Raw genomic sequence first — 14929 nt, forward strand, 5'->3', positions numbered from 1 at the left:
GGAATCAATGTGTGCTTTCTTCATGCAGGGATTTGAGGCGCCTTGGAGTCACACTTGTTGGGCACCAGAAGAAGATAATGAACAGCCTTCAAGAAATGAAGGTCCAGCTGGTAAACAGGATGGTGCCATTATAATTTTTAAATATTTTTTATTTTTTTAAATGTCACTTCAAGTGATCAGCCTTGCACTTTGTACACATAACTCTGACCTTCATTTTAACAACTGAAAAAAGATACTCAGTTTTTCCTATACCACAACAGAAGAACACTGGCCTCATTGACATAATTTATAATCAGTATTAAAAGCTACCTTCTTGTGACTGCATCAGGAAGTACAAGCAATGTGAATAAAAAGTAAAAATGGGGCTGTACCACATTTGAGGTTAACCATTTTCTTCTGCTTCGATAACAACAAAAATAGTCCCATTGCACCTTGTCTGTACTTGGAGTATATTGATATCTAAATACATACATATATATATATGGCACCTTTCAAAAACTGAAAATGGCAGCCCATGAATTTGCTTGAAATTTTTGTCAGCACACTGAAAGGTACTGTTTACTGACTTTTCATTCAGGTCTTAAGCATCAAATGGAAGGATTTTGAAGAGCAATACTAGACTATTTCTTGACAGCGCTTTCTTATTTTATACATTTTAAAGAATAATGATCTTACACAACAGTGGCGTCCCTAGTGGTCACTGTTTTTCAATGCAATACAGGATGCGCTTTTCTTCCTTTTCTCAATGACATTCCTTTTATAGTGACTAATAGTACAATATATGTAGATAATGTTATCCAGACTACTGCAAACCCAAGTGTGGAACATAATCTTTTTCATGCTACCTGACTTTGTGTTTTTACTGCTGCTTGGTTGTAACAGGCATATTTTATAGTAGCACAAACATTGGAACTGGGTCCAGAATTTGCTTCCTGAAGAATCTTTATTTCATGGATCAACAAAAGAAGGGGAAGAGAATATATTGCCTTTGATCATTTCTTGAAATCATCTAAAAGCATACCTTGTGAAATCTCAGAAGTTGGAAGGAAGAACTGTATAAGATTGCCTTGTCTTGGAAGGACAGCTTCAGTGCCTGGAATAACTTCCCGCCCCGTGGCCAAAGCAGAATCTACTGTAGAAAGTTATGCAAATATGCATCAGATGTAAAGGCTGCTGAATTATCCATTTATTGGCACATGTTTTAAAACATAAAATCATATGCAACCTCAGTAATACCAGTACCAGGGAAAGAAGATTTGTGACTTGCACATTTTTACTGATTTTAAGGGAATAGTGGTCCAGCTTGTCTTAATACTTTCCCCCAGATGTATCATCTGGAAGAAATGTTCTCACCTAAAATTGGAAGTTCATCAAAACTGAATGACTCTGAAAATGGCAGTAAATTTGCAATAGCCATGATGATTTTCAAAGAATTGGTTGCTTCTCTTCTGGATTTAATTTTGCTTCTTGCAATCTATTCACTTTGATCACTTGAGATGAATTGGGCTATAGACTACACAAATAAAATGACCAAGAATATATGCAGGGTCTATAGTAGAGATCTTCCACTTCACATGTTCTTGATCCATTCTGATACAGCTTTTTCTGAAAGTTGGTATGATTCCTGGAAACATTCTCTACTAGCTATGAATTCATACCTGTTGGGCATTATTTAATAGCACTCAGTGTATATGTGTGTGTGTGTGTATGTGTTTTCATCATATGTCAGCACCATACATTGTAAAATGGATTCTATGGTACTCTGGTTCACCTGGAAGCAATCTTCTGTTTGTAGCCAACTTTCTTCAGTGGCCAGACATAGTTATGCAGAACTGAAGTTCTTGGTATAATGCATTGTTGGTGATACATCCCATTATGTGTTGCAACATCAAACAACCTGACCTCACCAGGGCATACATTGGATCTGTACAGCTGATCCTGCATCACTCTGACAACATTAGAAACCACTCTTAATGTTCTAATTTGTAAGGCTGTAAACTATAGCCCTATCATTGGAAGTTTTACCAAAATCTTTTGGCATCGTAGCGAAGACATAATCAAGATGTATTCAAATTTTTGAAAGGAATTAGCAGACCCACTCAAATCCCTTACAGTATTAATTCAGATAATTCCTGTATGAAATTCAAAATAATGAAAAATAAGGACTAAATACCCTGAAGCTACCAGATCTTGTCTGCTTTTGGAAGCAAAGCTGTCAGTATCGGAGACTATCCAGGAAGACCAGGTACTGCAGGATACATTTCAAAGGAAGATAATGGCAAATGATTTCAGTACGTTCCTTATCTATGAAATCTCTAGGACAGTCATGGGGTCACTGTAAATCAATAGGTAACTTGAAGGCACACAAACACACAGTGCCAGACTTGGTTTAATTAGTGTTCAGAACATTGATTCCAGACTTTAAGTTGCATTCCAGCAGTGTAGACTGGTCCCAGTCTCTCTTACATAGTAGCAAAATCATAATTCAGTCTCTGAAATAGTGTTTCCTACAATCCTACTATTGCTAGTTAGTGCAATTTTCCAGAGGGGAAAAGAGGCATTGAGAAAGGCTTCTCTGCAGGATGTCGCTGCAGGCTAATATTGATTGTCTTCTAATTGAATCCAAAGCCTGGCACAATTGAAGTCTGGGCTAAAAATGTGTCCATATACCAGAGTTCATTACATTTCTAAAAAGGAATTGAGATTAAGACAGTTGTGAATGCTGGGATCCTATATCTGGATGATTTGGGAGCATTTAATATATTTATGTTCCTTCCAAAGGTGAAGAAAATATGTTCGTATCCTCATCACCACTACCATTACCTCTCCCAAAAGAAAAGTTGTTGTTGTTGTTGTTCATTCGTTCAGTCGTCTCCGACTCTTCGTGACCTCATGGACCAGCCCACACCAGAGCTCCCTGTAAGCCGTCACCACCCCCAGCTCCTTCAAGGTCAGTCCAGTCACTTCAAGGATGCCATCCATCCATCTTGTCCTTGGTCGGCCCCTCTTCCTTTTGCCTTCCACTTTCCCCAGCATAATCTAGGCTTTCCTGTCTCCTCATGATGTGGCCAAAGTACTTCAACTTTGTCTCTAGTATCCTTCCCTCCAGTGAGCAGCCGGGCTTTATTTCCTGGAGGATGGACTGGTTGGATCTTCTCGCAGTCCAAGGCACTCTCAGAACTTTCCTCCAGCACCACAGCTCAAAAGCATCGATCTTCCTTCGCTCAGCCTTCCCTAAGGTCCAGCTCTCACATCCGTAGGTGACTACAGGAAATACCATGGCTTTCACTAGGCGGATCTTTGTTGCCAGTCTGATGTCTCTACTTTTTACTATTTTATCGAGACTGGACATTGCTCTCCTCCCAGGAAGTAAGCGTCTTCTGATTTCCTGGCCACAGTCTGCATCTGCAGTAATCTTTGCGCCTAGAAATACAAAGTCTGTCACGGCCTCCACATTTTCTCCCTCTATTTTCCAGTTGTCAATCATTCTTGTTGCCATAATCTTGTTTTTTTTAACGTTTACCTGCAACCCAGCTTTTGCGCTTTCTTCTTTCACCTTGATTAGAAGGCTCCTCAGCTCCTCCTCGCTTTCAGCCATCAGAGTGGTGTCATCTGCATATCTGAGGTTGTTAATGTTTCCTCCAGCAATTTTCACCCCAGCTTTGCATTCATCAAGCCCCGCACATCGCATGATGTGTTCTGCATACAAGTTAAAAAGGTTGGGTGAGAGTATGCAGCCTTGCCGTACGCCTTTCCCAATCTGTTGTTCCGTGGTCAGTTCTTACTGTTGCTACTTGGTCCTTGTACAGATTCCTCAGGAGAGAGACAAGGTGGCTTGGTATGCCCATCCCACCAAGAACTTGCCACAATTTATTATGATCCACACAGTCAAAGGCAAAGAAAAAAGAAAAAGAAAAGTAGAGAAGGTAAAGTAGAGATAGTCATAACTTGGAGAAGGAGATCTTGATAATAAGTTCATCGCTGGTGGAAAAGAGAACTGAGCAATTGCCTTTCCTCCCATGTCCTTTCTCCCCTGCATTTGCCATCACTTGGCAAGGTGCCATATTCATCCATAAACATGTGAAAATGGTCGTTGGGAGACAAGACAACCTGTGTGGGCTGCTTTCATGATAGGCTGTCCGGGAAACAGGAAGGCTTGTTAAATTCCCATGGTGGGTTTTTGTGTCTTTTGTGTTTCACTTTGTTAGTGGGTGGGCCAGAAAGTATGGGAAAGGAAGCGCAAGGGAAGAATCTGGAGACAGAAAAAAATCAGCACTAAGCCCATTTTTCAAGTAATAAATTACATTATTGGAGCTGTCAAGAGATCTGTTTGTACCTTTTCCTCTGCAATTGTTTGTAATATAATCCACAGAAAAACAGAAATGACCACGGTTTCTTGCAGAGGAATCATAAATGTTTTTCTTTCCTCACAAAACTCTTTCACTTGGAGATGATTTTATTAACAGATTAACCTTGGCACTTTTCTCTCTGGTCTCTTTAGCATCCAGTTAACTGGTGAAAAGCCTTCTCCCCATCCCTTTTGACATTGCCTTCTCTTCCCACTCTCTCGTGTAATACATTAAAGATCGTCCAACTGCATACTTTAATAATTTCTCCCACTGCAAATGAATAAATTGGAACTGGAACATATTTTCAGTTGGTTAAAAAAAGGAGCAGAATGCCATTCACACAGATTTTTCAGTAGTCCAGACTGCTTTTTCAAAGACAATGTACATAAACATTCTTTTTTGTTTTATTCAAATGGATGTAGCACCAAGTAATTATGGACATTGTAACCAAAAGATAAGGCCCAATCTACCTAAAGTTGAATACTTTTAATTCTCACTGATTTCAATAAGAGAAATGTACAAAGATGACAGCACTGAAATAACAGTTCACATTTAGATGAAGGTAGTTGTTCATGTAGGACTGGATTAACTCTGTGAAATTAATGCATTGTGACACCACCTTTAATGCTGTACAACCATGGAAGCTGTCATTTTACAAAGCCTCTGGCCTTCTTTGCCACAGAGTACTGGTCTGTCACTAAACTACAGTTTCCAGAATTCCATAGCACTGAGCCATGACAGTTAAAGTGATATTGAACAGTTAAAGTGATATTAAACCCTATAACACAATAATTCTGAATACTGCACACTTACTTCAAACCATGTGCATGAATAACACATCACAGAGTGAAATTGCTCTGTAATACTTCAGTTGTAGATTGCATCAACAAATTGTACAATGTACATGCACACATGTAAAAAATGTACATGCACACTCAAAAATTTTCATGAGAGAGTACACAAACCCACATTTTGAGCCTGAAACTGGTATGTTCCAAGACAGCTTTGCCATTTGATGGGCGTGTGACATACAGCATAGTTTGGATGTAAACCATGGAGTTGCCTTCCTGTATACAGCTCCCATAAACCTTACTCAGCACAGATTCTTCCAAGCATGTTTGAGAAGAGCACATGCACTATTGTTCTCTTTTTCCCCCTCTGTCATGTCTTTGAAAAGCAGTCTAGACATTATGCCCCAAAATGACATACAGGAAACTCTGATGAATGATCCTGACCCCTATATATGTTGTGTGGCTGCTATTTTCCAGTGAATTGCTTCATAGCACAACTCAAATCACTATGTAACTCACTAGAGTTTAAAAGACAGTTTTGTGAAGCAACTTCTGAGAAGAAATTCTGAGTATGTACACAGAAAAGGAATATATACCCATTGGCCCTCAACCCAGTCTAATTTTTATTACTGAATCTAAAGATGAATCACAAAGTTGGAACCACAAGGACCATCCAGTCTAACCTCCTACTATGCAATAGAAAGTCAAAAGTTTTACAACTACTGAATGTCCTTTCCTTCACTTTTTAAGCATCACAAACTGCATAAATCGCGATACAAGTTCATACACCATTCCCTTGGTGTATTATGTTTACATGGCTGAGTTGCTGTGTTGCTTAAAGTTATTTGTTATCCTGTAGAAGCGGATGCAATTATTTGGGGGAAATGCTGATTTTATCATTTACTTGCTGTTGGTCTGCAGGCTGGGACTGTTACCATAAATCATATATGCCTCAATGTGTACCCAGTATGTGCTGCTTACAGTAGGAGGGCTAGCTAGATGCACATTTAAGAGTGGATGCTGTCTTTTCCATTTTATGGGATATGACTGCATTACCATTCAAACAGCCCACTAGTTTGCCCCAGAATTAATGCATCCACTTGCTTTATATTCTTCCTTACCCCCCCCCCCCCAAAAAGACTGTCAGGTTGAAATAGACAGCAAAGGGCCACATTTGTCTGATGCTAACAGCGATATACTCTGATAGGCATTAGAAATGCCTATTATAGCATCCCAAACTCAGACCAGTTAAGGAGCATGCACTTCAAGATCCTTGACTCCTAACCCCATGCTTTGTTAGAAACCAAGCAATTCCCTGTTGTATCACTCACTTTCCAAAATCACATTATCTTACAACTTTGTTATTTTTAGTACTCAAGACAGAAATGAATATGATGAGAGCACAAGCAGATAAACTCACCTCTGATGAGTAAATTAATACGAGCACAGATGAAAACTGGTTATTAGTCACAACAATTTTTGTGGAATAAAATGAAGAGTGTTAGGACTGCAATCCTGGGCAGAATTTATTAGGAATAAATCCAAAAGGTAAAGGTAATCTTTGCTGAAAATCTCAAAGTTCACAAAATACTGGACAAGCTTCCAGGTTCTCTAAAACTTTCTTCAATTGGCAAAGAGCAAAAAGAACAAAATTATTAGTGGGATTAGGAGATAAATATAAAAAGTCCCCCAAAACTGTTTGCCTTTATGTCATACAGTTACACATTGACATCACGTTGACAACAAAATCCCTCTATCAAAAGATCTGAAAGAAATTTCCCAAGAGTGTTCCACTGATCTTATATTAAGGGAGTCTTATGTATATTGTGTCTGTGTTTTTTAAGTGACTTTAATATTAAGTTATTATTTATTTGTTCATTCATCTCAACAAAAGTTAGAATCTAGTGTATTAATTTAACTTGTAAAGGTCTTATGGATGAAAAATTTGAATACGTTGGCCACTGTAATTACAATTTTATATGTAAAATACATTGATAATTATATAAGAGTAATGTTTAGATTTTGATCCTTGATTTACCTGGTGCTATTATCTATCAAGAAAGCTTTTGTCATTGCTACTGGCATCAACCCTGTTTCACATTAGGAGCTGCTCCCTGTACTGGAACTGTAACCCATAGAGAATTTAGGATTACTGTATTTATTTTCTCCCCATCCCTTGATACTCATTGTGCATTTTCTGTGTTTTGTTTTTGTAGTGTAAAGGTACAGAAAATTATATTTTTATATAAAAATAAAAAAAGTGAATAGCAAATGATATTTTGTAAATTCAAGATGTTTCTAAATTTTCTCTTTTCTTTCTGTATGTTGAAACTCTAATCATGACATTTTGGATGTTTTGTGGTATGGTGGTTCTTTCTAAATACCTCAACATGACAACTACCTATCAGGACCACATGATCTGTTGCTGCCATAATGTTGGCACAGCCTTTCTGTTCTGAAGTGATGAAGACACTGCTGATTTTTGAGATTTGTCAAAGGCATATGAATCCATGCCAATGTCCAGTTCTGTAAGCTGTGGTACCCATATGATTCAGATTTGAGCCTGAATCTTATTGGTAGTCCCTCTGGATCAACTGAATATATATATATAAGTATTGATGTACAACTCAATAACTGATGCAATGGGTCATTCTAATTAGGATATACCAATAGGATTGCTATATCTTAAGATCTAGCCCATAATCTTCAGTGTTTGTTACTGTCTCCAGGCAAGAGACAAGGACTATATGCAATTCTCCAGCTCAACTGGTAGAGCAATAGCTTGCTTTAATTAGCAAGGCTTACCTGATTTCTTTCTCTTATTTAATATATCTTTATTCACTTTTTTTAATACATAAAGTTAAAAAAAGGTTCAGTAGAGTTAAAAGTAAGACAGTATGAGTAGAACAGGTCAAAGAGTGGAAAAATAGGAGGGAAAGGTGGGAGATAGGGTAGACTGGGACGGGGAAAGGGTGATTTTGGGGTAGGGTAAGGGGTGTAAGGCTTACCTGATTTCTTGTAACAAGTTGGAAAAGCTCTACTTTCTCACTAGAAACAAGTAGAAGCTCCTGGTAGCACAAAGGATTAAACCCTTGTGCCAGCAGGACTGCTAACTGATAAGTCAGCAGTTCAAATCTGGGAAGAGCGAGTTGAGCCCCCTCTCTCAGCTCCAGCTCCCCTGCAGGGACAAGAGAGAAGCCTCCCACAAGGATGGTAAAACATCAAAAAAACAGGGCATTCCCTGTGCAACATAATTGCAAACAACCAATTCTCTCACATCAGAACTGTCTTGCAGTTTCTGAAGTCAGTCCTGACACACACACACAAAACCCGTAAAACAAGTAGATTCAATTACAAATTCCTCATACTACCATTTCCCTCAATAAGTGAGAAGGAATACCCCCCCCCCCCCCCCATACACACACACACACACACACACGGTTCACCTTAATCTGTGAACAGTCTTTTAGCTAAGATTTCTGTTTTAATATCCAAATAGGAAAATATGTTCTGTCTGTCTCTGTGCGTCTGAATTAAAAGCTATAAAAAACATGCTTGGTACTTAATGATGTCACCAGAATTCTCAGGTATGGGTCCAGAAACTGAGCATTAAGTTGCCAGTTTAGGACAATCCTGAATTGGCAAACCTATTCATAAATACAATTCAAACCTTTGGTACTTGCATCCAGGTTCCTTTGAAAAGTGGCTTTGATATTTCATAAGAACTACTGCCGCTCCTTATTGTTTTTTCTTTATACACAGGAGTTGAAATTTGGCTGTACACTGGAAAGTTATAGAAAAAATGAATTCCAGGCAATTAAGGCTGGTGTTCCACACATACTTACATTCAATTACAGTAATGTCCATTCTGAATAAACAGGCATAGAATTGTACTGTAAATATTTTGTAGCTGACTTTTCACTTCTTATTCAATTAATATTGCAACATTATACAAACTGAGTATCTCTTATCTGAAATTCTTTGGAACCTAAGTGATTTAGGTTTCGGATCCCCCCCCCCCCCAATTTTTTTGGAATACGTGTATTTTTACTTATACAACATAATGAGATATCTTGGACTTAGTATCCAAGTCTAAACATGAACTTCATTTATGTTTCATGTACATCTTATGCACATAGTGCAAACGTGGTTCTATACATCATATTTTATTTGTGCATATAACACTAAACTATCAGAAAATAAATTTGTCACTACCTTACAATCTGTTTGGAACAATTCAAATTTCAAAATATTTTGGATTTTGAAATTTCAGATAAGGGTGCTCAACCTATACAACCTTTTTAAGAGCAAGCCCCATTTGATACCATGGGACTTACTTTTCACTAAATATGCATACCTTTGGACATTTAATTTAAACAAATTTGTAGGCTAGCCAAAATTTTGGCATGCTTTTTGAATTTTTTCTTTATTTTTTTAAAAATTCAATTTTTAAACAAACAAAGGAAAAACTTAAGCAATAAAAATGGACTCTTTGACATCCAAAATATCCAGCTAACTCAAGTGAGCTAGAGTCCAACATTTTGCACTTTGAATCCAAAAAATTCTTCATGCTGGATAAAAATCATGTATTTTATTTTCTCATTTGAAAACATTTAAAGTGAGGCAAGGGGGGAGATCCAGTCAGACTCTCCAAACTGCCTGGATTAACTGACAAATGGATAACAAGAAAGGATACCCATTTCCTCTCATTTCATTCTTCCCTTTCACATTTTCTCAAAGTGCAATACAGAACCATGGAAGGCTGCCTGCCTCCTGCAAAGAAAAAAAGAATCACACAGGAAATGCAAGCTGCCAACTATCTTTTTCCCCTGGTTGCAGAGCAATGTGAAAAATTAATTTTCACCTGGTTTCAGAGTCCTTGCTGTAAGAAAGGCTATTTTTCTTTCTTGTGAAACAGACTGATGGGCAAGGGAAGAAAAACCATTTCCACGACATTTCAATTGAAAGTATCCTTGTTCCCAGGATTATGCAGCACATTATATTACAGAATGTATATCCCTTGTCCAAAATACTCGGGATCAGAAGTGTTTTGAATTTTAGATTTCTTTTTTCAGTTTTTGGAATATTTGCATATTCATATCTTGGAAATAAGAAAATGTCCTATATGAATCAGTGATTGCAGATTAGTGAAAATAGTACAGTTCTCAAAGTTATGATAAACCAGGAGATGGGATTAGAAAATTTTCTCATGCATTTCATTCTCATGCATTCATGAATCATCAAGAAGAGACTGGATAATGACCTCCTGGGGATGCTTTAGCTGGAGATCCCACACGGAACAGGGGGTTGGCTTTATGGCCCTTTCAAGTTTTATGGTTCTATGATTTATTATACTAAATCTAAATATGAAATATGTTTATGTTTCATATGCACATAAAGCCAGAAGAAAATTTTATGCACAATGATTTCAATAATTTTATGCATTAAACAATGTTTGTGTGCATTGAACTAAATGAAAACAAAGGTGTCACTATCTCAGCCACCCATGTGTATAATTTCAGATTGTGGATTTCTGGATATGATATATTTCATATGTAATTAATGGATATTCCTAGGTTTCCAATAGATCACTATATTTTGAGATTATTTCTCCATACCTGAGGATAACAGAGAATGGGGAAACTATATCCTTTTGATGGAAGATTTTCCATACTTGTGCAGCTTGATAGGAATGGGATGTAGCTCAATTAGTTTTTTTGAAAAAAATGAAAATGCAAACATGGGCCCAGTTCTTTGGTCCTGAGAAGAGGAGACTTGTGGAATCAACTTTTGAATGAGTCACTACATGGCTAAATTTTAGGGCTGTCCAGCCATGGAAAAATTTGTTTCTAAACTCGATTCGTTTTTAGGGGGTTTTTGCGTTTCGTTATTTAAAAGAATTCCGAAATTTTTCTTTTAAAAAGTTCGATATTTACGAAATTTCGGAAATTACAAAACAATTTCGAAACAATAACGAATCGATTCGTTAATGGCGGGCGCGATTGTGCAATACGCTAAAAAACCTTCCAAATGGGACAGGGGGAACTTCTGAAGCTTCCCTCTCCCTCTGTTGTTGACTGTTGGTGTGATAATTTTTTTTATCACTGATAAAACAAACAACGACTATAAAACTTGCACCAGACATACGGAAATAATAACGAAATAATAACGAAACAATTTCAAAACAATTACGAAACAAATTGGAAAAATTCGTTTCGTTTTTTAGTTGCTCCTGAATGGTTCAATATCACTTCGTTATAAAAAAAGTAACGAATTAATAACGAATTACGAAATTAACGAACGAAACCACCCAGCCCTACTAAATTTCATTATTCAGTAAATCTACTCCCGTGGGAACTAACAATTGGTCCCAAACCAATATCTTCATGTATTTTCAGGGTCTGAAGAAGGGTTGGGGAAATTTGCCCCTCAATTCCTTTTCAATAGCCCCTGAATCTTCTAGAACACACATGTCAAATGCAAGACTTGTGGGCCAAATCTGGCCCTCCACAACAGTTTATGTGGCACATTACATGTTTAATGCCAGGGTAACATAGTTACATTAATGCAGTCTTACAATTACAAACGGACCTTTGAAGGCAATCATAAGGCTGATTTTGCCATCAGTGAAAATAAGTTTGATGCTCCTGCCATTATACATTTCCCAAACTCCTCCCCTTTCCTCCAACACATTTGAAGGATTTTTTTCTCCACAAATCATCAAAAAGAAGCTAAAAAACTACTACAAACCATAGTTTTGTTTCCATCACTCAGTGATACCTTCCCAAATGCAGAAACCCCCAAATGGACAAAGAAAATCAACAAAAAAAACAAAACATGAAACGGAATGTGTGACTCCTGTTGGTGGTATGGGGTGAGAAAAAAAATCAACCTCCCAAGCAAAATCTGTGGGGACATCTGTGTTTAAATTCTTTAACTAGAAAAATGCTTTTCACTGGTGGGAACTTGCACTATGCTTTCTCCATTTTTTTTAACCAGCAAGCTTGTCTTCAGCTGGTTTGAGGATGTTCATAGAATATTTAAGGAAATAATTGCAGAAAATGCTGCTTCAAAGTAACCCACAGGGTTTTGCTCCATTTATGTTGCATGCTATAATTCACATTGTATTATGTTTGAAAGGCAGGAGCATGGACAACAGGAAAGTACTGTATCATCTCACATATTCACCTACCTCCTCCTGGGAGAATGGTTTTTCATCTCAAAAAGAAAAAAAATCCTTCCCACCTGTCAGCAAATGTGAGATGAGCTTTGTGAGGTGTTAATTAAGAAACAGCAATGTCTTCTTTTATAGAAGCAGAGAGCAAAAGACTACTTTACTATAGCTCTTTTAGCAACCAGTGGTACAACCTATCAGCTGAGCACTTCCACCCTAAATGACATCAGATCTATCCAGCAAGCTGCACGGGTGAGTAGAAGATAAGGTAAAGGTAAAGGTTTTCCCCTGACATGAAGTCCAGTCGTGTTCGACTCTGGGGTGTGGTGCTCATCTCCATTTCTAAGTTGTCCGTAGACACCTCCAAGGTCATGTGGCCAGCATAACTGCATGGAGCGCAGTTACCTTCCCGCCGGATCGGTACCTATTTATCTACTCACATTTACATGTTTTCGAACTGCTAGGTTGGCAGAAGCTGGGGCTGACAGCGGATTCAAACCTGCAACCTTTTGGTCAACAAGTTCAGCGGCTCAGTGCTTTAACCCACTGCGCCACCAGGGGCTCCAAGTAGAAGATAGGGAGAGGTAAATTCTCCCTAGGCCCACATCTCCAGAGAGCCTTGGCCTTTGTACAAGTTTTACAGTAAAAAAGCAACACATTGCAAAATGACTTTTGGTATTTCAATAGCTCATAGCTTTTAAAAGGTGCTGGCTTTTTAATACTAGCATTTGTACATCATAAAAAGCACCCTAGTGCAACACACTGTATTCTTGTTATTATTGTGTCCATTGGAAGTGATTGTGAAGTTTAGAAAATTAAACTCTATTCACAGCGAAGGATTGACATCATAGCAATCCTGTATGCAATCATAAACCCAACATACAGCTGTATGATGTCTTTTTCATGTATATATTTTTAGTATTGGGAATTCTATACCAACTTTCTCAACCAACTCCTTCTCAAATCCACCTTGATTTACTGAAGGACCTATAATACGACCATTTACTAGCTAATGCATAGTGAGTAGTGCAGCTATATCTAGATGCACAATGTTGATGTACAGCACTGACACCATACTTTGGAACCCCTGAAGGACCCCTGAGGATGTCTCATTGCTTTGTATGCAGCTTTAGGAACATAGGTGGATGCAACCAACAGCGTTCTCTCTACTAGCCAGCAAATGGTCCAATGGATGGTGGGGAGGGGATTGAGATTTGTAGCTAGTAAAAGGTGTTTTGAAGAGGGTAATAAATGTGGTATATTTTCAAACTAGCTTCCACATATTTCTCTTCTAATGCTGTGTTGACACTGGATTGGTAAAAACACTTATGTATACATTTTGAACAAAGGTCCTTCCAGCACTGTAACTGGTGCATAATTACAGACTATATAATAACATTCATAATCTTGATAAACATCTTTTCTCTGTGTCTACAATAGCCAATTAGAAACAAAGTCACTGCTATCATGCATCGTCTTATTGGGACTATGCATTTCATTTGAAATTCTATGTTAATCATGGCCTGTCTGTGTGGGGGTCAACGCTTATTTACATCAAAATAGGACAGGAGATGGAAATGAATAAATACATTCCTTGTGCAATGAATGCCCAACTATCCTTTGTTAAACATGGTTCCTTATTAACAGCTTAAGATGATTGAATGATGTCTCCTCAATGGGAGTTAATGGTTAGGGTAGTTATGATTTTTCTTGAATATTATTAAGGAATGAAACTGGGGGAAATAATTCCTAGCTAAGTGTAAATAGAAGGAGCCAGCATGGTGTAGTGGTTTGCGCATTGGGCTATGTCTCTGGAGCCATGAACCCCACTGAGTGACTTGGACAAGTCAAACTCTCTCACCCTCAAATGATAGCTCCCATCTGAACAAATTTTGCCAGAAAACCCCCCATATGTCAGACACTCGCATCCAGCAACAATAAGGCAGTTTGATAGATGGCAATAGATGGAGTATCACCACTAGAAATGGGGCAGAAGTTGTCTGGGTAATAGCGGCAAATTATGAATTAGAAGAGGACAGAAGCATTATGGTGTTGAAAGCTCTTTCTCCCTCTCTCTCCCTCTCTCTCTGTACGTATCATGCATGGGATATCAGGACAAATTCCCTATGATTCCAGTGACCTCTTATTTAGACAGACATAACCTTGGCTGTGCTACTCCTGGAACTGTTTATTGTTCAGTGAAGTGGGGAGTACACTGCAACATTAAGCACTGGGAATTATAGTAGAAAAGAGGAGGTCCTTTGCCCCCTTCTGCTGAAAGAGCTTGATTATCCAGCCTGCCTGCCTGTGAATTGCACTTGAAAACTGAGTGCTATCGGCTGCTCAAAACAGAAGGAGCAGCTGGGGATGGCAGAACAGGATGAAACTGCTTAGTGAAAAAACTAAACAAGAAAATGAGGGCGTCTTCTGAGGTACAAACTCTGGGTTCAAAGGCATTCAAGTAGATTTGCATGGCTTATTGTACTCCTTGTTATCAAGACAGGAGATTTAATCTATGGCCAGCATGCCACAATTTTGCAGGACTTAAAAGCTAGACTCCTTTGGGTGTAGGGCAGTGTTTCTCAACCTGGTGGTCGGACCTCTGGAGGGGTCAT

General features: G+C 38.2%; 1 protein-coding gene across 4 annotated transcripts in view; it reads left to right on the plus strand.

Annotated features, from left to right (window-relative positions):
- Positions 1-511, plus strand: part of EPHA5 (EPH receptor A5) — a 339685-nt gene extending 339174 nt beyond the window's left edge. For all 4 annotated transcript variants that reach the window (XM_060781401.2, XM_060781402.2, XM_060781403.2 and 1 more), the window contains one exon: positions 29-511. In XM_060781401.2, the coding sequence (XP_060637384.1) occupies positions 29-134 (106 nt within the window). In that variant the 3' untranslated portion in view covers positions 135-511. The remainder of the gene's footprint in view (positions 1-28) is intronic.
- Positions 512-14929: the final 14418 nt, after the last annotated feature.

This window comes from Anolis sagrei, chromosome 6 (assembly GCF_037176765.1).
Source record: "Anolis sagrei isolate rAnoSag1 chromosome 6, rAnoSag1.mat, whole genome shotgun sequence".
Classification (NCBI taxonomy): Eukaryota; Metazoa; Chordata; class Lepidosauria; order Squamata; family Dactyloidae; genus Anolis; species Anolis sagrei.